Genomic DNA, 24,948 nt, shown 5'->3' on the forward strand with positions numbered 1-24,948 from the left:
CATTTTATATCGCGCTTTTCTAGCTGCAACAGCAGTTTCATTTTTTTTCTAAAGTTGTTGAATCCAATCTCCGCCAAACTGAAGCAGGTGAATAATGTCTTCAAAATGGATAAACTTAAGGGTTCCTTAAATGGATTGCATTTATATAGTGTTTAGTCTACCGACCACTCAAAGCACTTTACAATGTATGCCTCACATTCACACACACATGGCGGAGACTGCCATGCAAGGTACCATCCTGCTCATTAGGAGCGGTTAGGGGTTCAGTGCCTTGCTCAAGGACACGACGACGCGCTCTCTGGAGGAGCCGGGTATCAAACCAGCGACCTTCCGATTACTAGACGACCCGCTCTTCCTCCTGAGCCATACCGCCCCATTCCTTTCGTGTAATGTGTATTAACGCTTTTTCCAATAGCGTCAGTAGATGATACCGTGGGATGGGAATGGCCTCATAACATCCTTTAACACTTTTTTGCATGTGTGACGTGACGTGTCTGTGGACCAAAGTGCTTCGACACGTCAGCATTTGGGACTTCACGCCTATGGCAGAGTTCAACCACCAGAGGCGCGATGCTGGCAGAAATATAGTTCACACAGGCTTATTAACATATTTGCACAGAAATGTTAAGATGTCATCCAGGTCAGATGTTTTCAATTGAAACCGCATGTTTGTTTGTTTTTATTCAAATATCCAGGTACTCTTTAAAGGATAAATCACAAATGGAGTGCATGAGAAAAATGACAGCTGAAGAGTATCTTAATAAGTACTACTAAATGAACTTACTTCAAGCCAACCCTTCTTGTATTTTTGCACCTTGAAAGAATTCTTATTTTCCTGTTAGTATTACTCTGCACCAACCACAGCTGTGAATCTGGGTTTCCTAATAAGAGGCTGGACCCCCAACCCTGATGCATCCCCAAGATGGCCATCAACCTCCCCACCCCTTTCTTTCCTTAGTAGCATCCCTGGTCCCAACATTTGTGGTATCTGATGATACAAGAATATTGAATAAATCAAACTGAAATAAATATTTAGGTTTTTTTTTCCACAACTTTAAAGTGCCCACCTTCATGTGGTACAGCAATGTGAACAGACAGGGAAATAAAGCATGAATCAGATTAACATAGGTGACACGTAGATATTACAATATTAAAACTGGAAATTTCTGTTTTAATCATATACATTTATCTATTAAGAAAAAAAAAACTCCAAGGGCAAAAACGGGCCTTTATTGTGCGCACATCTTGCTTAGGGTTGTATGTAGAAGAAGATATCCTACTGTGATGCAGATATTGTGGTCAGAAAAATGTCACTGTTTCACCCTTGCTAACTACTACACCATCCTGCTCTCCAAGTAATCTAACCAGTAAATCACAATAGGTGTAACCCTGGTCTTTGGGTCAATGCTTCAATATGGCCCATGAGCATTTCTAGCCCCATGAAATTGCATCCGTTTGCTGTTAATGCTGATCCACATTAAACAACATTAATTCCATTGAAAAAGAGCTTAAACAAAGGAGAAAGCATCTTTATTCAAATTCATTAACCTTGCACATTTAGACTATCAACACCATCCATTTATTTGTCAGATAAAAAATAAATCAGCGTCTTGACAGATAGGGATAGCGACGGTCCCCTAAATGGCATCATCTCATATTTACTCAACTTGTCTATTTCTTGCGTAGTTTTGTTTAAAGCTTTGAAAATATGATTTAAAAATATAATTTAAAGGCAATTTCTTAGCAGCTTTTGAACTGACTGAATAATTTCATACATCAGTTGAACAAAGCAGTACAATAAAACAATTTACCAAATATTTTGCATGTTAAAATGTCACCAAAATTTCAAAAATCGGTCCAGTGTTTGAGTGCAGCTGCAGGAGGATAGACGGCATATTCACCTAAATGATGACTCGTCGTCTGCAATGCCAACTCCCTTCCAATCTGTCCTAAATCCCCCACGCTTTCTTGAAGAGGCTATGTGTAATTTCATCCTGATATCTACTGTTCAGCGAATTGACCAGCAACAAATCAAAATAAACGAGACATATTGCAGATATCTTGCCATATTTGCCAACATTTATCATTTTTGAACACTTCCAGTAGACATTAGTTTGCTAGTGTTGCTTCATAGATTCAGGGCTATGAGCATCAGCCAAGTCTACGAGGGGTAAGAACTTCAAATAATACCAAATACTCAGCAGGACCGGCTCCTGTGCTTTTTGAATGCAGAAATCTCAAGTGTGTGTATGTGTGTGTTGGACATGAGTTGTTTGTTTTAATCATTACCATGCAGAAACCCTTACTGATATTTACTGTTCATATTGTGCTTTAAGAGGGGTGAAATCTTACACATAGCCCCTTTTGAGTTTTGATTTAAAAAAAAAACAACAACCATCATTTGTCCCCTTAGCTTCAGATGGTGACACGAACAGTGAAACAGGTAGAACCAGCAATGATCCACTGCACTGTGAACAGGACGGATGGTTTTGCATGCGGACAGCAGATCTCTTGTCCTTATTCAAATGATCTTGATTCCACTGTATTCAGTTACATTGTTTGGTTTAACTCATGCTCCTTTTGGACACAATTTGACAACTACCGGGAAAAAAAAGAATTGCCACCATGTCCCAAATTTCATAAACCACATATAAACCTTTTAAACTGGCACTAAATGACTACATTTACATGCACCATAAACCATATTAAGGTCCTTATTCTAAATAAGAGAATAATTCAAGTAAGCCATTGTCATCAGTTGCGTAAAAAAACAACAAAAAAACAAAAAAAAACAAACAAACAACCTTCTATGATTAATGTTAAATGCTTCATCAAAAGCATACCCTTAACATGTCCTTCCTTACATGTGACTTTTTCTGTTTTTAAAACCAAGGCCAGGGTTAGTGTTGGAACCATATCAATTTCGGTCAAAATACAATGCATGAAGACAGTTTCACTTATTTCGCTGTTTATACGATAACTTCACAAACACTAAATGAATGCAGACGCACCTGCAGCTGTCACTCAGATGGCAGCAAGCGTCATCAGAGGGAAACTTGCGCGAAAAGGGCTCGTGCTGTGGAAGGGGGAATTATTGCTTATTCAGACTTTGCTCTATTGCATGTGAAATGGAATAGGATTTTATTTTTTGAATGTAAACAGCTTAATCTGACTATTGTCTTAAAAATAAGGACCTTAATCGATTATGTTGCACATGTAAACATGAGTATACTTTGTTCAGAGGGTTTTATGGTTGATTTCAGCCATTTTCCATTTTTGTTCAGTTTTGTCATCTTTGTTTGTTTAGGCTAATGATTTCAATGTGAAATTGTCAAGAGGGCCGACACCGCGTGTGACTTCAAAGGGCCCGATGGGAAAGCTAATCATTCAGATTGCATGTGATGATACCGAATGTATTTTAAAAACCGGTGCAAATGGGGGGGGGGGTCTTAGAGACTGAAACTTGGAAGAACAAAAATGAAGTCTAACACACATTTTTTTCAAAGGCTGTTTCCGTTTTTCCAGATAATGACAAAAAGTGGTTTTGGCCTTGACTTCCTAATTGTTTGTTTATCAAACACAAGACAGACCAATCAAGTTCAAGCACCCAAATTTGGCCAAAACATTTTGGAAAATGTGACGCTTCACCCTCTATCATCTCTTGGTAGAATTCAGATTCCATATGAGACTAGACTAAACGGATATCTTAAGTATGCATGATGTTCTCTGTTGGATTTCTAAGCTGTAAAATAAGTTCAGAAATTGGTTGAAATTGAGCTTTAAATACCAGTTTTGCCTCTTCTGTCTCTTCGACCTATTCTCTGTATCACAAAGAAAAGGTGAAACACACATGAGTTGGGTTGGGTACCATTCACATTTGAACCAGTACCGGTAGCTGGAATTCAGTAGCAGTACCCAGCGGTACCTTTTTCGATACTTTACTCTCTCTGTAATGACAAAAATGTAATTTCAGCTGTAAAAAAAATAAGTAAACAAGCAGGAAACTGTAGTGTGAAGTCAATTGGATGAACAGGTGTCGAGAAAAAGGACAGAGACTCCTCCCCTTTTAGTTAGATCATTATTAATACAAGGAATTTTGAAGGGTAATGAGCGCGTGTACTAAGCATCCCTCTCAGGTCGTCCATGAGTGTGTGACCACAATTCAGGACTTTAAGTAGTGACGTTAGAGGGTTGGCTACAGCGTCCACCAAGCATCCCAACGGGTTTCCATAGTAGTGGAAATCGAATATCAGTAAGCAACATACAACGGCAACTTCTTGCGGAAACCGACGTCGCACTGATTACTCTGCCATCTGGAGCGCTGCTGGCAATAGATGACATGTCTATGAACAAACAGGAAAATCGGTCAAATTAGGGGGTATGTTTAACGAATATTCTCCATTCATCCATCCATCGATCCAATATCCAAGCCGCTTATCCCTGTCGGGGTCAAGGGATGCTGGAGCCTATCCCAGTAGTCATTGGGCAGCAGGTGGGGAGACACCCTGGACAAGCCGCCAGTCCATCACAGGGCCAACACATTCACACCTAGGGACAATTTAGTATGGCCGAGTCACCTGAACTACATATCTTTGGACTGTGGGAGGAAACCGGAGCACCTGGACGAAACCCACACAGACACGAGGAGAACATGCAAATTCCACACAGAAGACAACCTGGGATGACCCCCAAGGTTGGACAACCCCAGGGGTTCGAACCCAGGACCTTCTTGCTGTGAGACGACCGTGCTAACCACTGCACCACCGTGCCACCCTGAATACTGAACATGAATGGACAAAAAAAGACAATAGAAAAATAAATCAAGATCGTAACACCAGTCTTTCTTCAACCTGTACCTCTTTTCGGAAGATTCTGCACCTGTTCCGTTAACTGTGTACAAGAATCCAACACAGAATCGGGCCTCCTCACATGCAGTTGAACAAATTTAAACAAATATACTCATAATCCATAAAACTACTAATGGTAGAATCGAATATAAACAAAATGACTGTCAGATATGATAAAAAAAAAACGTATAAATATAGCCGCAAGCGGTGATAAACGGTGTCCAAGCAGTATTGTAGCTGCCTCTATGTGACATAAAGAATAAGGCTCTCAAGTTTCATGAAGATCGTACATTCACACTGGCAAATATTAGCTACTGAATTTTGATTGGCTTTTTGGCGGCCATTTTGGTAATCCAGCCAATTGGCACTTTAGGCAATGTAACCAAATGGGGCCAGATTTTTAGCTTAAGCAGTTTTTGAGAGATTGACGTGTGTCAGTTGTAGCGCCCCCTATGGATGAAATTTCACAAAATTTGGTGTGCTTTCAAAGAATGTTGTGTTGACTATGCTTAACGAATTTTGTTAAGTTTGGACAATCATATCACAAGATATAGGCAATAGAATCACCATGGACCACACCTTACATTTTGATTGACATGTAACTTCGAAATGGAAAGGCATATCAAAATTATTTTAACAGCTTTCTATCAGCATTGTGTGATGATGCAGACCAAATTTCACGGGAATTGAATGAAGAGCCTCTGACTAGTTCATGTTACTTTCAGTTTCGGTTTTTGAAAATAGCGGGACAGTTTTGCAGACGGAAATTGCTTGAACGGGTATGTTAGATTCTGCAGGTTTCAAGGAATCGGATGAGAAAAGAATTTCTCCAAAATTCCATACAGAGCCCGAGATATGACCCAAAACGTAAATGTGCTTATTGTAGCGCCCCCATGCGTCCGATCTATTTCATATTTGGTACACGGCTTCTATGTGCCTTGAAGAATAAGCCTGTCAAGTGTCATGAAGATCGGTCATTCACACTAGCAAATATTAGCTACTGAGTTTTGACTGGCTGTTTGGCGGCCATTTTGGTAATCCAGCCAATCGGCACTTCAGACAACGTAGCCAAATGGGTCCAAGTATACCAAATTTCAGATTTTTAGCTGAAGAGGTTTCTGAGATATTGACATGTATCAGTTGTAGCACCCCCTATGGACGAAATTTCACAAAATGTGGCATGCTTCCAAAGAATGTTGTGATGATTGTGCATGACAAGTTTCGTTAAGGTTGGACAATCACATCACTAGATATAGGCAATAGAATCACTATGGGCCACACCTTAAATTTTGATTGACATGTTACTTCGAAATGGAATGACATATCAAAATTCTTTCGACAACTTTTTATCAGCATTGTCTGGAAATGACACATACCAAATTTCATGCAAATCGGATGAACAGCCTCAGACTAGTTAATTTTACTTTCGCTTTCAGTTTTTTTTTTAAAACGGTGCGAAATGTTGGCAGGCGGAAAATGGCGGGAATGGGTGCGTTAGATTCGGGGGCTTCCAATGAATTAGAGGAAAAAATAATTTCTCAAAAAAATCCATACAGAGGCCGAGATATGACCCAAAACGTAAATGTGCTTATTGTAGCGCCCCCTAGAGACGTGTCGATGTAATATCCCTTCAGTAAGATCGTTAACAGGTCTGAAACCTACCTACCAAGTTTGGTGTCTGTGCAACTTATAGTTTTTGCTGCCGAGACACTTTTAGGGAAGAATTTTGCGGAAAGAACAATAATGATAATAATAATAATAATAATGATAATAATCCTTAGGGTAGGTAATTAGGGTTCCTGCAGCTATCGCTGCATGGACCCCTAATTACTTGCGCATTACCAGCAAATCAGTCTTTCTCCCATAGCAAATAGTTGGGCTACTGTGTCAGGAAGTGTCAACACTCTCTCCCCCCCCCCCTCCCTCCCTCGCTCTCTCACTCCCTCTCTCTAACGTATACTCTCTCACCCAGCGGCGCACTTGCAACATGTGGCAAACTAGGAGGGAGTTTTCGAAATGCTCACAAGGAAACTTATCAATTTTTATTTTAATTCACAACAGAACCCGCTCTCAAGGTACCGAAATTTGGCACCGATTGATCCAACGTGAATAGATACTTAGCAATACTGGCGTAATTCAGTCGGTACCCTTTAAAAGTACCCAACCCTACACATGAGGAGACGCAACAAGGAAGATCGCAAAATGTTTGCATTTTTGTTGGCTGTTTGGTAAAAGCTTATCTTATAGCATTAAATAACTGGATGCAGTTATCTATTTAAAAGCAGGGTGAAAATTGATCCCTTTGCTTTGATTTTGTTCAGAAAAAAATGCTTCAGAGGATCTCTAGCCTGTCCCACTGAATTAAAACATCAGCATAGACTAGCCTTCCCAGCTCTAAAAATTATTCACCGATCAAGTAATTTACTTTGAATGTCCACTCACCTCACATGTACATCCAATAGCCAGCTAATGTGTCCAGAAATGTTTTACGGACCCTCGTCTGAACTGAATAAAACTGCTCAATTAACAAAATCTACTCGATGCTGTAGCATAGTCCCAGAGATAACAGTAACTACAGAAAAACAGAAGCAGAGGAGAAACACAAAGCAAAGCCAAAAAAAAAAAAAAAACTACACTTGAACACTTGAACTGGAATTATTCCAATCCCCAGAATAAACTTGATCTAAAGTCATCTCCCTAACAGATGGTGCTGGTGGTTGCAAGCAGTTTGTCGCTAGCTGTTGGTAGTTTCTCTTCCACATTTTCATCCCTCATCTCTGCAGTCTCTCTCTCCTCCTTAACAACACCCAGGATGTCCCAGGTGTGGGGAAGCAGGTGATGGGTGAAAATCAGTTGGGCCAGATATGAGGCTAAGGGAATAGAGAGAAGGGACACAAGCATAGCCAGAGTCCTAAAGGGGAAGTACTGAAGGACCACCCCTGTCACCTCATCCTTTCGCCATCCAGGGAACAGCAAGACAGGTGTCAGACCGAGTAGGGGCTCCCCACTCAGGATCCTGAGCAAAGTGCCGAAAAAGTAGCCAGTGGCTGCACCATATCCATTGGCGCAGGGACAATGCAAGACACAGATGAGCTGGGGGAATATGATGCAGTAGATCAGGTCTCCACCAACCAGCCAGAGAGAAAAAACGCTGTCGCCAACGAAGGCCAGACCCATGCCGCCCAAGCCCACCAGCAACACTGTCAGACGGATCACCCACAGACATTCCTTGTCTGATGCCTGGAGAGATAGAACAGGGCCAAGATTAGTGGTGGAGATAGAGAAAGAAGTGCACAAACACAATTATCTTTCATAAACACTCTATTTCTTCTGCTTGTCATTGTTTTAATTTGGGGTTTTTCTAATGTAAAGCACTTTAAGCTGCATATCATATATGAAATGTGCTATATTATTATTATTATTATTGTTACTATTATTATCATTATCAATAATATTATTGTTATATAAAAAGGGAAATGTTGGAAGTCAAATACAAAAAATGATGGAAGGACGTAAGTGTACAGTAGGTGCACATAAAAAAATGACATCAAGACTTGGGCTTGACCAGGTTTTACGCTCCTATTACACCAAATCAATCTCAGTCTGTGCGGGGCAAGTTCACCTACAATGTTCAGGAAATGTTGATGCTTTGTGGAACATAGTTTTTCTACATAAAATCCCTCTTCACCATGGTTGTCAATGGCTATAAATGTGTTTTTTTTTTACAGGAAACTTGCTACTTTAATAACTGTCATTACTAAGAAAAAACTATCTCTCTAATGCAAAAATGGGATGGTGGGATTGTGATACAACCTGTTGATCATAGTTTACTCCCTTCCCCCTATTTATTACACAAACTCATGCAAGCCACTAACTATAATAGAAGCGCAACTGCTTGTAATCTGGTGGGTTGGAGTTGGGGTTGGTGGATTTAGTTGTGAAGTTGACAACTCAACATCCTCACAATTGTCTTACACGACAGTGCTATCTAGTGGCTAAAGATGGCGCACAGAATAAAACGAGCTGGGGTATGATCAGTCATGAGTCCTTCCTTTGTCTTAAATGCTACAATCTGTCCAGGTCAATCTTTTTTAGACTCAGGCCCAGTGTTGAAATCACAGTTGATTGATTGAGTGAGTTGTATGAAGGGCAGAGTAGAAATTCAAATGAGATGGGAAAGTAGAAATTGCAGTTTGTGTTGTTTTTTTTTTTACCTTGTTGCATATTTTGCTTGTTTTCCATCTACATCTTATCATTTTTACATCTTATCTTATACACAAGCAAGGACTGAACAGATTTACCTAGTTGTCCATTAAAATTAAACAGCAGGTGCTAGGCTGGTTTCAATTGGCAGACACATAAACAGAAACGTACACACAAAAGGCAGTGGTGCAACAGACTATAGTGGAGCAACCTTTGGAAGACTGATGGGGAGCTCTATGTTAATCTAAAACAGTGGTCATTGTACACAACAGGACAGGTCGGTTTAACCTGTGTACAAAATGTGAACAACTGGGCAAACACACACACACACACACACACACGGTCCTACCTGCTTCCTGAGGGTGCTCTTGTAGATGTTGCGAGCAATCATAGATGCGGAGGAGAGTAGGACGGAATCCATGGAGGACATGACGGCTGCAGCCACTGCCCCGATGCCCAACACTGACACCCAAGTTGGGGTGAGGTACTGCAGGGCCAGCGGCAGCACTTTCCCTGCCTCCCCACGCTCAAATGGAGGTGGATACCCGTACGCCGTCTGGTTCCAGTCTGAGAGGAGGAAGAGGGGAGGGAGGGAGAGCTTGTGTGTTATAGGACAGAAAGCGGAAGGGGGGTCAATTTAGTACCTCAGTCACTGAATCCCAACAAAGCTTTCTCCTCTCTACTTTCCCACTGTTTTTTACAAAGAAGTGCAATTGTCAATAGAATTACATGCATTTGAGTCGTGTGTGTGTGTGTGTGTGTGTGTGTGTGTGTGTGTGTGTGTGTGTGTGTGTGTGTGTGTGTGTGTGTGTGTGTGTGTGTGTGTGTGTGTGCGTGTGTGCGTGTGTGTGCGTGTGTGTCTGTGTACACCTGCAGAGGCAGCCACTGCTCCTATGATTACTGAAGGCACTCCAAGGATGAAGACCAGAACAGCTGCAGAAAAGCAGGTGATCTGAGCCTGAAGAGAGGATGAGGCGGATAGGATCCGCTGATACAGTGCCTGGTAAGACAGCCCCCCAAGGGCCTACATACATACACGTGCATACACACACGCATGCACGCGCGTGCACACACACACACACACACACACACATACACACAAACATACAAGCAAAACCTGTCAGTTGGGAAGCAGCTATGTGATGCTTCATACTGTAGAATGAAATATCAATGATCAGAACAAATCATCTACATAACACCTAAGGCCAAAGATTACCTTTATGCCCTTATTCACCCCCATTCACGGCACACTAAGTCGTGCTGCAATTCATTAGGAGGCAGCGGTTTCAATAGAAAATCGTCTCTATGAAAGACAAAAGAGAGAGTCATCCATTTTAAAAAATGACGGAAAAGACTCCGAATGGCATTTTTTGTGTATGGTAGTGTGTAGTTTTGTGATTGTTATTTGTGGTTAAAGTATAAGCCGTGCAACTGAAATTGTACCTCTTTGAATGTGTGTGCATGTTTCCAAGCTCCCAAATTTCCCAGTTTTGTCTGGTTTTGCATATAACTGAATGAAAAATGATGGATTTAGTGTAAAATGGAGAATGTGATTTGATGCGATGTTAATCTGGCATGGTGATGGGTGGATCAAACTTAAAGAGGAACACCAATCAAACACAGTATAGTATCCTCAAGATCTTGAACTGCCCAATCAGCATCTGAATAGGAACAACTCCCCCATGAATTGGAAACGAGAGAAACAAGATGCAGATCTGTGATTTCATATCAATTCAAACAGTTTCACTGACAATGATTTAATTTTTGGCCAAATCCCTTTAGTGTCACATATATGTTCAACGCCAATTCTTGTCAACTTTGAATACACTAGTAGAGTTGTGTAACATCATTAATTGGCGTGCAGGATGAACTCCTCTCTCTTGTGACATGAAAGTCGATGACAGCAATGATGTTTTACCAATCTAGACTAGTTTTCTTAAAATCCTCGTAATCTTATTGCCATATTCTTCTTGATAAGAATACTTCTGCTTCTGTCACTAATAATCTAGCCAGATCCGCTGATGACAGGAATTCACACCCATACCCTTAACACTTCAATATTGCTGAAGCCTTATTATGTACTATCTCACATCTGCAGTTGCCAGTTTTTTCAAATGCAGACTATTTTTCATGCTAGGTTAAAAGGTCAGGTGAAACATATAAGGGCAATTCAAAATGTAAAAAAATTTTCACATTAATTTCATAATGTCATCACTGCCACAAAGGAGTAGTAGGAAACATATACGCAAGGTTGGCTGCTTGGTGACCTTTACCTTAATAAGTTGCATTCATAGAAGATACATCTGTTCTTTAATAGTAAAGAGGAAATGGGTTGAACAATAAGCTTCAGTCTAATTTTGGACTCCGTAGTAACTGAAAATCCTTGGTTGTTTCTTTTCACCAACACAATTTTTAAAGTATGTGATTTCTTAAAAACAAAAAACAAAACTCTTGCAAACAAATTAAGACAGCTGATAAGCAACCTCTTTCTCAAACGCATGCTCATTTTTACTCATGTGTCTCAAGCACTTGCTTATCGTAACACATTCAAACACACGGATATATACCAAGTCCAGTTGCACTTGATTCAACTCCTTTGGATAACCATGACCTGGATGAATGAGAACATTCACAGACATCAAACACAAATGCTTTCACACACTCGAGTACCCATTCACTTGTGTGTGCATACACATGAACATACATGCAGTCGCATGCATGTCCCCATTCACATGCACACGGACACATGCAAACACACCTGGTGAACAAAAACAATGAAAATCTAACCAATAAAAGAAGCTCATCTATCCATTTCCCAGCATCCTCCAGCTTCAGCTCACCCATCCAGTGTACTTGCTGTGACTGGTTGAGTAGGGCTGGAAATTTGATTTCAGAGATTGCTGGGCTGAGAACCAGGAAGGGGACACAGATCCACTGAAAGAAAAAAAAAAACACATTTATGTAAACAGAAATCCCTCCAGAACTTAGCAATAACAGCATAAACTAGAATTACCTACTGTACAGCAAAATAAATCTATGTCAACTATTGTTGCCACTTTAGAAAAACTGCACAATGCACTACAACATGGTGTGTGAGGCAAAAAACAGATCAGTGTCTATTTGGCCACCATCTTTGTGCACATGCTGTTTTAACCCAATGAAAAACATAAGATACACTTAAAAGCCCCATTTGCCAACAGCCACAGTAAATAAGCTTACCATTTCATTTCTTTTCTTGATTTAACCATCTCTCCATACTCTAATCAACTTTACCCCCTTTTCCCCTCACTCCCCCTCTCACCAGGCTGATGAAGATGAAGAAGAGTTGGATGACATCAGTGTAGGCCACAGAGTAGAGCCCTCCCAGCAATGTGTAGGTGATGGCCACAGCTGCAGACAGGATGATGGCGTAGGTTGAGGACAGGTCCAGGATCAGACTAATTGTCCCACCTGCATTGATTAAACACACAAGCACACAAGGACAAACATACACAAATACAAGCAGACGCACGAAAAACATTCACTCTTACAAAAGTTTTTGTTGGCAGGTTGAAGGTGAATTTTGGAGGTAGATGGCACATTAGCAGAATGTTTAAGTAGTGGAATAGGAGTGTTGTTAAAAAATAGATGTGTTCACAGAGCATCACGGCATAAACACTAACAAGGTTTAAGCTACAAGCTATCAGTGTTAAGCTGATACTAAACAAACATGGCCAATTATGTTTTTTGGTTTAGCGGATAATTAATGTTTTAGTTCAACATTAGTTGTCACTTGTCAGCCTTTGGAAGATAATCTTACAGTTGTATTTGTTGATGCAAAAGTGATGGGGATGTGGACAAGCAAGATAACATGAAACATAATCATATTCATTTATAGTTTCACTGACCTAAAGCTGCGAGGATGCAGGCAACCCAGAGAACGTCACTGATCACGGCAGGGAGTAAAAGAAATGTGGTGAATGAGTTGCCATAGCGATGCTGAAATGGGTCCATCATGGTAACATAGCGTTTAGATCTCATTGGCTTGGCAAAAAACATGCCACCTGTTGAGACCAAAGAAAACCAAAACCAAAATACAACAGGTAGTCAGAAATAGACAACTGTTAGATGACCTCATACTAGTGTATAGAGAAGTTTTGAGAGCTGTCACTGACTAACTTTCTAGGTAACATTTGCTTTGTTCTTCTTGCTTTATAATTTATAATTAATAATAAAACTTTTTTTTTTAGTTAAAAAAAAACCTATCAACTTAATTTACTGAAGTGTGATCCTAAAACTTGGTGGTGCTACATCTAGCAGCTCTCAAATGGTTGTAATGTAGTATGGAATTACTGTAAGTGAAATGGTGAAGTAAAAAAAAGTGCTAGGACTTCCTCTGTTATAGCTGGATTCCTCTGTATTAGCAGATTCAGCTGTCAATACACCGATATTAGAGAAGTTAAACGTACAGGCTATGTGGAGGACTGTGACAACACGAGCGCTCTACTGACAACAAGAAACAGAAAATATCTCGGCATCAAGTCAACATTCTGTATTTATCTGAGACAGACAGCTGAAATCCTCAGAACAAAGTGAACGCAATGAGGCATTGGTTGACTTTCTCATTCGCAAGTAACAAAGTGAACAAACCTACAACTTGTCTTCTGACCACATCCCTGAGAAACTTTTTAAAGAACTCTGGCAGTTCCTGGGTCCCCTGATACTAAATATTATAAATTCGTCTCTTACCTCTGGCAGTGTTCCAACTACTTTTAAAACTGCCATAGTTAAAAGCAAATCTTGATCCCGGGGCTCTCAATAACCATAGACAAATCTTCAACCTACCTTTCATTTCCAAAATTTTGGAAAGAGTTGTAGCTGATCAACTTTCAGCCTATCTTTCCAACAACAATCTCTGAACCATTTCATTCTGCGTTTAGAGCCTGTCATTCCCTTGAAACGGCACTCACAAAAATGGTGAATGACCTCTTGCTTGCTATGGATTCCAATTCCATGTCAGTGCTGCTGTTGCTTGATCTTAGTACAGCTTTTGACACCATTGATCATGGTATACTTTTGGACTGCATTGAGAATTACCTAGGTGTTTCGGATCTGACTCTGTCTTGGCTCAAGTCTTTCTTATCTGATAGAACACAGTGTGTCTTGTAATGTTACATCTGATTTCTCTGCAGTGAAATATGGTGTACCCCAGGGCTCAGTTCTACATCTCTCCTCTTGGTCATATTATATGGAGCTATGGAATACATTTCCACTGCTATGCTGATGATACCCAGCTATAGCTACCTATCAAGTCAGACAATCATTCTCATATCAGAAATCTAGAGGGATGCTTGTCTGCAGTAAAAAAAACGGGATGTCATCTAACTTCGTACTTCTTAATTCTGATTATTAAGAAGTAAGAAGTACTTACTTTCTGATTCTCTGTGTGAATGCTGTGTTGAAGTCTGCCTCGCCTCTAGTGTGTATGTGAAGTCTCTGTCTCTTGACTGCATCTGTGGGGTTCCTGATGTTGTCTTGGATGGTCATAGATTCACTAATTTTGCCCTGCACTCTCCCCTTACAATTTTATTACCCAACACTTAAATTTGCCAAATGTTATGCATTAACTGTATGTATTCTACATTCCCTCGCTCTGTGTGTAATCTATGATGTTACATTTTAATTCTGTTATTTTTAAGCATTTTGTGCATTTGACACCTATTGCATGTCTGTCCGCCCTGGAAGAGGGATCCCTCCTCTGTTGCTCCTGCTGGGATTTTGCCCATATTTTTTTCCTAATAAGATTTTTCTTGTGGAGTTTTTCCTAATTTGGGTCTAGAGTCCAAGGATAGAGGGTTTCGTATGTTGTATATCGTTGTATATTGTACAGATCGTAAAGCCCTAAGGGACTACCTGTGATTTGGGGCTATACAAATAAACTTGATTTAACAACATTTACATAGTCTGACCAAAACAACAGCAGAAGTAAGCCAGAGAACCAGTGTGAATTAATTGCAAACTGCACCTTTAAATACTAAGACAGGTGACTTCAGAAACATGAAGAATGTTTTATAAGCCAAGTTAGAAAATGTGCTGACAAACAGTTTCTCTCAGTGGGATGCTCACACGAAACAGTACACAACATGAAATAATCTGGTAGAATAGAAGGAATAGAGAGCTTAGTAGGTAAGGGAGTAACTGAACTAAATAGATACAGCTGGAAAAACACAGCATGACAGCAGTCTCTGGTGCCATTTTGGATACCATAATTACACTTTTCTCTAAATACTCTGATGAACATTGGTGTTTTTCAAGGTTCAGTTTGTTACCTTTTGCAGTTCTGTTTTTACATGCTATCTCTTGGCAAAAATATTCAGTTATGGAATAAATTACCATGGCTATGCAGATGACTCTCATTTGTATGTGCCTGTAATGTCCAATGATCATTCCCAAATTAGAAATCTAGAGCAGATGAATCTGCTTGTCTTGAGCCTGTGTTCTCACTATTTTCCCCTATTTCTCAGTACGACAGCTTGTGCCACTTGTAGCAGTAGGATGAATGGAAGATGAGATTTCCGTCCATGCTGCATCTACTATTCCCATTCACCCTGGCTCTGGCCTCTCTGGGGACTCTTGTTTGCCTTTTGTTTTGCCTTTTACTGGTGACTGCTTCCTCATCATTTGTGACAGGCCTGGCTATGCATCATCCTCACCCTGTTCTCTTTTTCTCTCTGTGAGTTATGTGCCTGGGTCTGCCTGCAGTTTGTATGAGAGCTCATTTTCTTTCTAGAGCTCAAAGATGCTGCTGCTGCTTGGGACAGTGCTATACTGTGGCACCTTATCGGGAAGATCAGAATCAGAATCACGTTTATCGGCCATGTAGGTTTGCATATACATGGAATTTGACTCCGGCTTCGTGGCTCTCTCAGTGTGCTTAACTTAGAATAACAACACTGCAACACAACAGCAAGAAGATGTTTCATGTGCGACAAAAGCCACTGTTCTGCATGCAGTGCAGTCCTAGTGTCCCCTTTTCTTTTTTATCATTGTTTCATATCACTAAGTGTCATCATTGAGTGTTTCTAAATCTGTTACCACATTGTCTAATCTGCCCATTTGGCAACAGTTGCACAACTATCCATCCCAGAAGAAAGATCCCTCCTCTGATGCTATTCTTGAGGTTTCCCCCATTTTTACCCGTTTTTTTTTTATCTCATTCAGGGGTCTAAGGACATAGGGTGTCATTTATTGCCTTTTACTTTATTCACCATTTAGCTACCATTTATTCAATCTATCTTCTTACTGTGTGAATGTAAAGCCGTCTGAGACTAACTGTGATTTAGGCCTATACAAATAAACATGATGTTTCAAATGAATCTAAAGTTATAACTAAAGACATTAAAATAGTTTTTTACCCTCCAGAGGCATTTAAAAAGCAGTCAGCTCATGTATCAACTGTTAAACTTGTATGTTTATAATGATTAACCTGTCTTATTTAGGATCTAACACGGTAGGATGTTAGAAGGAACTCTTTCTTACCGAGGAAGAAGGTGATGACATAGGCAAGGGGCCCTGTGGCCCAGATGAGACCTTGAGAGGGAGAGTACACAGCCTCAGCAGTGCCCATTATGTAGCCACCTCCAACCCAAGTAGCTAATCAGGGGGAGAGAGAGCAATAAGTAAATTCAGACCCACATACATACATCAGTTTACTCAGTTTTATTACAAAGCCTGTTGTTCACTAGGCCAAAAGAAATGTGAACTCGTTTCACATTAACACACACACCCACACAAGATAAACTGACCTGTCATGGTGAAGATGCCAACGAGGAGACTGATATTTCGTCCTCCGACCATTGTGACTTCACTCTTGGTCCCCACACATTTCTTCTCCTCTTTCTTTGACTTCTTGGAGGCCCAGACCCCAATTGCCAAGATCAGCACATAGAAGACCACCACAGCTACCAACCCCACTACGTTTATAGCCATTATCTGTATGAAACACACACACAGTATTCCTGTTGACACAAGATAGAGTAAAGTGTTTTAATTTTTTTTTTTCACCCAGTTGGTCGCCTCTATTTTATTTTATTTTTTTTCTTTATTTTCTTTACTTTCGGACATCCTGACATGATGGTGAGTGACAATGGTGCAACATTTGCCAGTGAGTTGTTCAGGGAGTTTATGGAAAGGAACGGCATCCGCCATGTCCACACAGCACCGTTCCATCCTGTCTCACATGGTCTGGCTGAGAAAGCCATGCAGACGTTTAAGGAAGGGCTTAAACGTATGACAGGAAGGGAGCCCATTGCAACAAAGCTCTCATGTTGGCTGTTTCAGTACCACATCACGCAACAAACAAACAACGACAGGGCTCACACCTGCGGAAATGCTGATGGGCAGGAAGCCAAAGTCGCACCTGGACTTGATGCACCCAGATGTTAAAGCAAGGGTGGAGAGGAAACAGGAGAAACAAAAGGAGGCACGATGACTGTGCCAGGGAGAGACATTTGGAGGAAAATGTCTATTGTGTATGTGCCATGTGAGTGCTCGCGGATGGTTAGTGCACCACAATTTGGCTATGTATTGGTCCCATTCCGTTAAGTAAAGCTTTCTTATTATAAAGTATGTGTGTCGTTCAAGTTACTACATTTTTGTAGTAACTTGAAGAACTCGAGATTCCATCTTGAGCTCTTTGCTCTAAAAATACAGGGCTCCTGTGTGTACCCAACGTTAAAAAGAAGTCAGCTGGTGGGAGGGCCTTTTCCTATCGGCCCGTTCTTGTGGAATAAGCTGCCTGCTGCCATCAGAAAATCAGAGTCTGTTGAGTCCTTTAAATCCAAACTTAAAACTCATCTTTTTGCCTTAGCTTACAATTAGTTGCCTTTAAGTTGAGTACTTCACAACCTGTACTGCATGGCGGGTCGGTTTCTGTCTCAGTGAATTTACCAACCACTGTTCTGCTGACGAGATTATAGTGTATAGATTATGACTAATTGATGACAATTGATTATGACTAAAGACTATTGCAAACTGTTCTCTTCTCTCACATGTCTTTTCTCTCTCTCTGAAAGATGTCTTCTCTGTTCACTTTTTCTGTGTGTGAATGGTGTCATGTGAGTCTCCCTTGTGTGCACGTGCAGTCGGTTCACCTCCCAGGTCTCTGTGGACACTGCTTGGCATTCCCCTCATCACATTTTCTTTTTATATATCTTATAAATCCTTTTTTTTTTTTTGGGTACATGGTCATGCTGGTCACGTGGCTTGGGTCCTGGGCTGTTCCAGTGACATCTGGACACTGCTTGGCATCCTGCTCATCATATTCTTCATAAATTTAATAAGTCCATTATAATTGTGTTATCCTCTTTCAGTGTTGTATTGTGTAAATTGTGTAAACATATCCATTGCACGTTGTCTGTCTTGGGAGAGAGATTCCTCCTCTGTTGCTCTCCCTGAGGTTTCTTCCTATTTTTTCTCCCTGTTAAAGGGTTTTTTTAGGGAGTTGCTCCTTATCCGATGAGAGGGTCTAAGCACAGGATGTTGTGTTGCTGTAAAGCCCACTGAGGTTAATTTGTAATTTGTGATATTGGGCTATACAAATAAAATTGACTTGACTTCTTTTTCAAGATGATCCAATGTATTGTTAATGATGGTCAAGAGGGTCCTTTTGTACACAACAAAGTGCAGGACATCCACAGGCATATTATACCTTTTAGAATAGAATCAGTTCAATAAGCATGTTTACACACAGAAGGAGTTGTACTTGGTTGGTGGATCAGAGAAAATCTTACTAAAGATACAAAAACATGAACAAATAATCCATAAAACTGATTTAAAAAAAAAAGCAAGAAAGATTGAAAATTAAAAAAAAAGAAAATTATGGAAATGGGGGGTTTACTCTATATGTGGTCTCAGTAGGAGCCTAAAAGGAGCCATTAGCGATGACAAGCATTGAAAAAACTGTGAATGGACAGACACAGAGTTGCAAATATATGTACTGGTTCAGAAATGCAAAGTAAGATCAGCAAATGCATGTCACAACCTATATGTACTTAATCAACTTCAAGCACAGAGGAAAATCTTTAAGGAGAGTTCACTGAGGGACTAAAGAGCAGATTCCTGTGGATGAAGTTGCCAGCGCAGTCCGGCAAGGAAGTGTGGTTGGTTACACAACTTTTGGAAGTGACCTCTCACATGTCACAGTTTGCCATAACACATGGACCTCTAAGATAAATTAATATGGCATGGGCGAAGAGGGCTTTTACTCTGCTCACATTCTGACCAATGACATACCACAGTATGGATGAGTGATGGAAGAGAGCCAGATGCAGAGATGTATCTCAGGTCTGGTCACAACAGGTGAGAATTTGTTGTAAGTGTTTTGAATCAATGAATCTGCCAGCCATCTTTAGATCATTTTTGTAGCAAATTTGCAAATTATAGCTAGTTAGGTCCTATTCATTCCATGAAGTATTCTCATGTATCAAGTCTTATCGCTAGACAAGTAACATAGGACCAAACTCTCCTTACAATTATTATAATTATCATTATAAGTATTATATTATTACAGTCAACTAATACAATAGAAACTGTTTCACTCCATGAGCTATAATGTCATAGCTACCTTACTGCTTTTCCTGACAAAGCTAAGTGCTACTAAGATACATGGCTGGATTAACCCACCAGGGGGCCCCGGGGCACGCACATCCATTGCCTCCCCGCCCCGTCAGATAGGCTACGCAAACAATACTAAACATTGTTAAATGTAAAACTAATGCAAATACCCAACATGGTCGTCGATGCTATGCCAATTTGCATGGGATTCGGATGGCGACTACAAAGTACAACACAATTTTGAATCACAAAACAAACAGAGATGAGAATAGCAGCTCACAGCATCGCAAACATATTGCGAAGCCTTCTTCCCAATTACAACGCTTACCAACAGGAAATAAATGTTTGTTTCAGACCAAATAATTTAGTGAAATATGGACATATTTTAGTAAAACTATCTGTTTAAATATGTTTCAGTATGGACATTCTAGCTAGCGCATTTGTTTAAGTATACATAATGAAACAATGAATTCGATCATAAGCATTGGGTTTGCGCTATGTCAGACTCTGTTGCATTCTCAATGCTACAATGTAAAGACGAGGCACATGTTGCACTCTTAATTGCTACAATGTAAACATCAGGCGCAAACTCTTCAAACCGGCATCGTGATATATTTAGAAACCACCCCCGACATATTTAGTACGTTTATATTTGTAATATCTACGGCTCTGCTTCAAACGAGTCCCTAGCAACCGAAAAAGGAGTCCGCTTCGACTCCAGGTTTCTTATACTGTCTATGTCGCAGACTGTGAAAGTATGAAGATGTTATGGTGATACTACACAAAGTTAAGTCACTCATATAATGTGAATTGCTTGAGTCTGATTATTTCAGGTCACTTGCATCAATGGAGATATCAGTAGAGACTGTAGCTTGGGGCCCTGCATCAATAGAGACTTTATAGCTTGGGGCCCTGCATCAGTAGAGATTTGAGCTTGGGGCCCCTGCATCAATAGAAACTAGCTTGGGCCCTGCATCGCAACGCAGGGTTGGAACAAATGTCCCTTGTAGGGTATGATTTGGGGATCCCTACTATACGCGAACACAATACCCCTGACCTTTTGGGGCCCCCTGTGGTCCGGGGCCCGGTCCATAATCCAGCCTTGCTAAGCTATATCCAGTGTGATTTTTGCTAACACACTTTTGGTTCAGTAGTCCTGTTAAGGGATTTGTGATGTTGATGTCCAAAATGAGATTCAAGATCAGTCCACATTTTAACTTCAGCACTATTATTTGACCATTTAGCTTTCAAATGTGTCACATCTGTGCCCCCCCCCCCCAACTCAATTGTGTAGTACTCCCCAAATGCAAAAAGTGATCTGCAGTATAGTTCATACTCTGGCTGAGGTATAATGTTTTCCAAATACACAATGTATTAAGTCACAATGGATGTGCCATGTGTCACCTCTTCATACAATATTCAACATTATCCACAGGAAATGACTGACAGGATCTTAAATCCCATTTATTTTGCCATGTAAGAAAAACAATGGATCTGATTTAACTGGAAAAAACTCAAACTGACATCATCCCTTGAAAAGTCAGAAAAAAAGTTGGAAAAAAAGGGTCAACTCTCCACCGTTAGTCCCGCAACCACTCCAGGGAATAGGTTTTCACTTCCCTTAGTATAACATTGTTGGCAACCATTGTCTTTAGCGATGGTAGCCCACAGGTGACACAATTAACATTAATAAGATCTCACAATTTTTCAAGCTAACACAGATATCCTGCAAAAATGTCAAGTGAAGAGGTAATCATGCTTTAAAACACTGTATAATATTTATAACTAGTGCTTGTCCCTAGGTGTAAATGTGTCAGCCCTGTGATGGCCTGGCAGCCTGTCCAGGGTGTCTCCCCGCCTGACTGCTGGGATAGGCTCCAGCATCCCGTGACCCGAATTTGGATAAGCGGCTTGGACAATGGGTGGATGGAACTATATGGATCTTTACTTTATATCAATATACATCACGATATCTGCTTGGCTATGGAAAAATACTGTAGCGAATTCGGGGGGCAGTCTGGGAGACCGTCGCCACAGCCGGGACGCGAACCCGTGGTTCCCACACCACAAGCGACAACATTAACCAGTCGACTAAAGGGTCCGACCCGCTACGTGACTACTTATTCATGCACGTTACACTACCCCCTCCTTCGGGAAGCGCATCGGCTCCCTCACGCCTCTGGTCGCACGCGCTTCCGATGACCTCACGGTCTCACAATCCCACTCCACTTCTGACACCAATGTAACGAGAATTCGGGGGCAACCACAGGAACTGCCGCGGCCGGGACGCGAACCCGTAACGTCCGCGCCGCAGGAAACATCGCTAACCGCTCGACTAAAGGGTCCGACCCGTTAGTCAAGGACCAACGTGTCTTCTTATCCATGCACGTTACAATACCATGTTTAAGAATACAGCTGAGGTTCATCACATTGAATGGTTAAGTAATGTAAAGTTGGCTAAAATATGGCCAAAACTAATTTTCAAGTAATACTCCCTCAAATATTTTATACCTAATTTTATGAGAAATTTTAGGTAATGGATTATTGTTATCATTAATCTAAACAACAAAATTGTGTATCACGATCTGACGATATCCAAATTTTATCTTGATACAATACCATTTAAAGACAATAAAACAAGAAGATTGAATTATAGTCCAGCCCTACTTAGATTAACTACTGTACACTTATCACATATGGCTATATATTTAATGAGAATTCGGCTTACCTGTCCAACAGTAGCATGGCCAGCTTTGCATCGGTTTGTATGGCTTTTATGTCTAAATGAAGATTCCAGGCAGGAACGCAGGTTTTAAAAGGCCAAAAAAAAAAAGTAATCGTAGTACTAGCAAATCTACCATTAGGCAATTGGTGGAGATTGGCAACTCTTTCAACCCCCCCCCCAATAAATAAATACATTTTGGGGTTTTTTGCGATCAACTTTTCTGCATTGTTATCGCTGACCGCTAGGGGGCAGACTGTAGTACTACATATTTCTAAATAGACACTCGCTGCTAAGCCACTCCCCACCACTCTCTCCGTGTCTCTACGGCGGCCTAACTGAAACAAACTGCCCATGCTCGCCATCCAGTTTCCTAAATTTCCTGCCACTTAGCCTATCGAATGTATGTCCGATATTCACTGTCGTTTCAGCCCTGGTTTATTTCTGCCACTTTCTGAGATGCATTGGTTCTCTTAGGCTTTGTAGACATCTGAATCTCCTCACCAGTCACCTTCTTGGACTACTTGCCATTTTATGATGGCCAGGTGCTCTGAACTTGTGAGTTCTAAGAGGCTTATCCACAGTTTCATATGGTGGGTGGGTGTCTGCTGAAAGAAGGCGGGACTAAACCAGAGGGGTGGGGGTGGGGTTACTTAACGGGGGTGCGCCAGACCGGGGGGGGTGCCAGACCGGGGGGGGGGTGCCAGACCAGCAAAACCAAACAATGAGCTGAAAGTAAAGGAAAACTGTAGACTGAGGCATGGATTCTCAGTGGGATCAGCAGTAGGCCTTCTCGAATCCCTTGAACATCAGAGGGAGTCATTTGATTCACTGTCAATATAAATATAAATATATATATATATATATATATATATATATATATATATATATATATATATATATATTACTTAACGCAGTTCAAGCATAATACATTCACGTCACATTACATCTTATCCGTTTCACGTAGCCAACCACCAAATTACATTTCCTGTGTCGCCTAATAAAACAGACTAGCATTAGATGACAAAGCAGTCAACAGCAAAATTATCAGCACGTGGGAACACGTTTTAGACCAATCAGATTCGGTTTTAGGATTACATTAAAAGATACTATTTGTAAGATATATTTTAGTTAATAGGCTACAGTAGCCCATCAACGCACCCCGTTGATTTTCGTTTTGTGCTGCTGTGTTTCGACTCAGAAAAATTGATGGACGATGCCGAGGTACCATTATCCATTATGATCGACCGAGACACGCAGCATCCAGAAAATCATTAAGAGGCGAGGCTGATATCAGGTTTCAGAGGCCAGCTGATGTAAGTCCGTCCTTATAACTGGAAATGCGAGCACACTCGTGGCGCCGTTCTCCCTCAAACCAACACAAATATTTAAACACATTCGGTATCTCGTTTCAAGCTGGACTTTCGCTAAACTCAAGCATCGCGGCGACTTAATCCGGCGCCGTCCTCCGATCTCTCTCCCTCTTTCTTTCTCGCTATCTCTCTCTCTCACACACACGCACACACGCAGGTATTTTCAAAGGTTAGAGCGACGCGCATGCAAGGACGGATGAAGGGTGAGAGAGACCTACCTATACCCACCGCGGCCAGATACTGATGACAATGATGCCCCGATTCGGCGGCTTCCGTTGATACCAGGATACTTTCGTTGCTCTGAAAACGCTTAGAAGGGATGTCGTTTCCTCGACTATTCACTCGGCGTGAGAGAACTGCGGAAAAAGGTCCATCTGAGTCCGAAAATGTCCCGGCGGTCGACTTCTGTTTCTGACCACGCGATTCCCATCAGTTGCGGAGCAGTGTTATCTTTCGAGGAGGAACAAAATGTCTCCTGGATGATCCTGTTGGCATCACAGTGCGTTTCTCGGACGTGGCGTGTCTCCTCCGGACGTCTATCCACACATCGGTTACAGGGGGCGGCATGTGATGCTCGGCCTCGGCGCTCCGGAGTGATGTTCCCGTGCGGACGGCAACGCGTGGCGACACGACACTGTGCGGTGTGGGTAGTGGCTGGTGACCAAAGAGGAAACAATACGGTGCTTTTGCTTGTGTACGCCCCTTCAAGTGTTACTCATAAGACTGATCGGATGGAAAATTCCACTGTGCGCTCAAGTTACACCTTGCAAAAAAAAAAAAAAATCCCCCAAAAAACACCATGTTCACCTCTCTCTGAAGAGTCAGAACTGCGTTCCTGTCATCTCGTCCGCGCTTGCGTGTAAAATCACCTCCGATAGTCACAGGCATTTTCTAAAATGACTTCCTGACCTGATGTTAGGAGCATCATTTATGTTCGCGTCTACATTCGGCCTACTCATTCAGCGGAGCGCCGCCTTTATCCAGAACGATGTATGAGTCTGCCATTGGAAGACGAATTCAAGTGTTACCAACTGGCATCACAGGACGAGACAGGGTGATCATGTCATTGTGGTACACTATGAAGTATTATTAGTGGAATAATAGTAGTAGTAGCAGTATTAATAGTAGTAGTATTAATAGTAGTGGCAGTAGTAGTCGCATTAATAGTAGTAGTAGTATTAGTAGTAGTTGCAGTATTAATAGTAGTGGT

At 41.1% G+C, this 24,948-nt stretch overlaps 1 protein-coding gene across 3 annotated transcripts; it reads right to left on the reverse strand.

Annotated features, from left to right (window-relative positions):
• Positions 1 to 667: 667 nt before the first annotated feature.
• LOC130116181 (high affinity choline transporter 1-like) lies at positions 668 to 24,943 on the reverse strand. Of its 3 annotated transcripts, XR_008810546.1 has the most exons (10): positions 23,957 to 24,943; positions 16,835 to 17,021; positions 16,569 to 16,682; positions 12,938 to 13,093; positions 12,352 to 12,500; positions 11,838 to 11,984; positions 9,921 to 10,074; positions 9,400 to 9,617; positions 7,290 to 8,087; positions 668 to 3,947 (listed from the first exon to the last, which is right to left on the reverse strand). XR_008810546.1 is itself a non-coding variant. In XM_056284134.1 (9 exons), exons 2-9 carry the CDS (start codon positions 17,016 to 17,018, stop codon positions 7,545 to 7,547), a joined length of 1,665 nt encoding a protein of 554 aa, XP_056140109.1. In that variant the 5' UTR covers positions 17,019 to 17,021; positions 23,957 to 24,943; the 3' UTR covers positions 6,782 to 7,544. The 3 variants fall into 3 exon arrangements, 2 of the variants coding, with proteins under 2 accessions (XP_056140109.1, XP_056140110.1); XM_056284134.1 differs by lacking the exon at positions 668 to 3,947 and having other exon boundaries at positions 6,782 to 8,087; XM_056284135.1 differs by lacking the exon at positions 668 to 3,947 and having other exon boundaries at positions 6,782 to 8,087; positions 16,835 to 17,047.
• Between the last annotated feature and the right edge of the window lie 5 nt (positions 24,944 to 24,948).

This window comes from Lampris incognitus, chromosome 7 (assembly GCF_029633865.1).
Source record: "Lampris incognitus isolate fLamInc1 chromosome 7, fLamInc1.hap2, whole genome shotgun sequence".
NCBI lineage: Eukaryota > Metazoa > Chordata > Actinopteri > Lampriformes > Lampridae > Lampris > Lampris incognitus.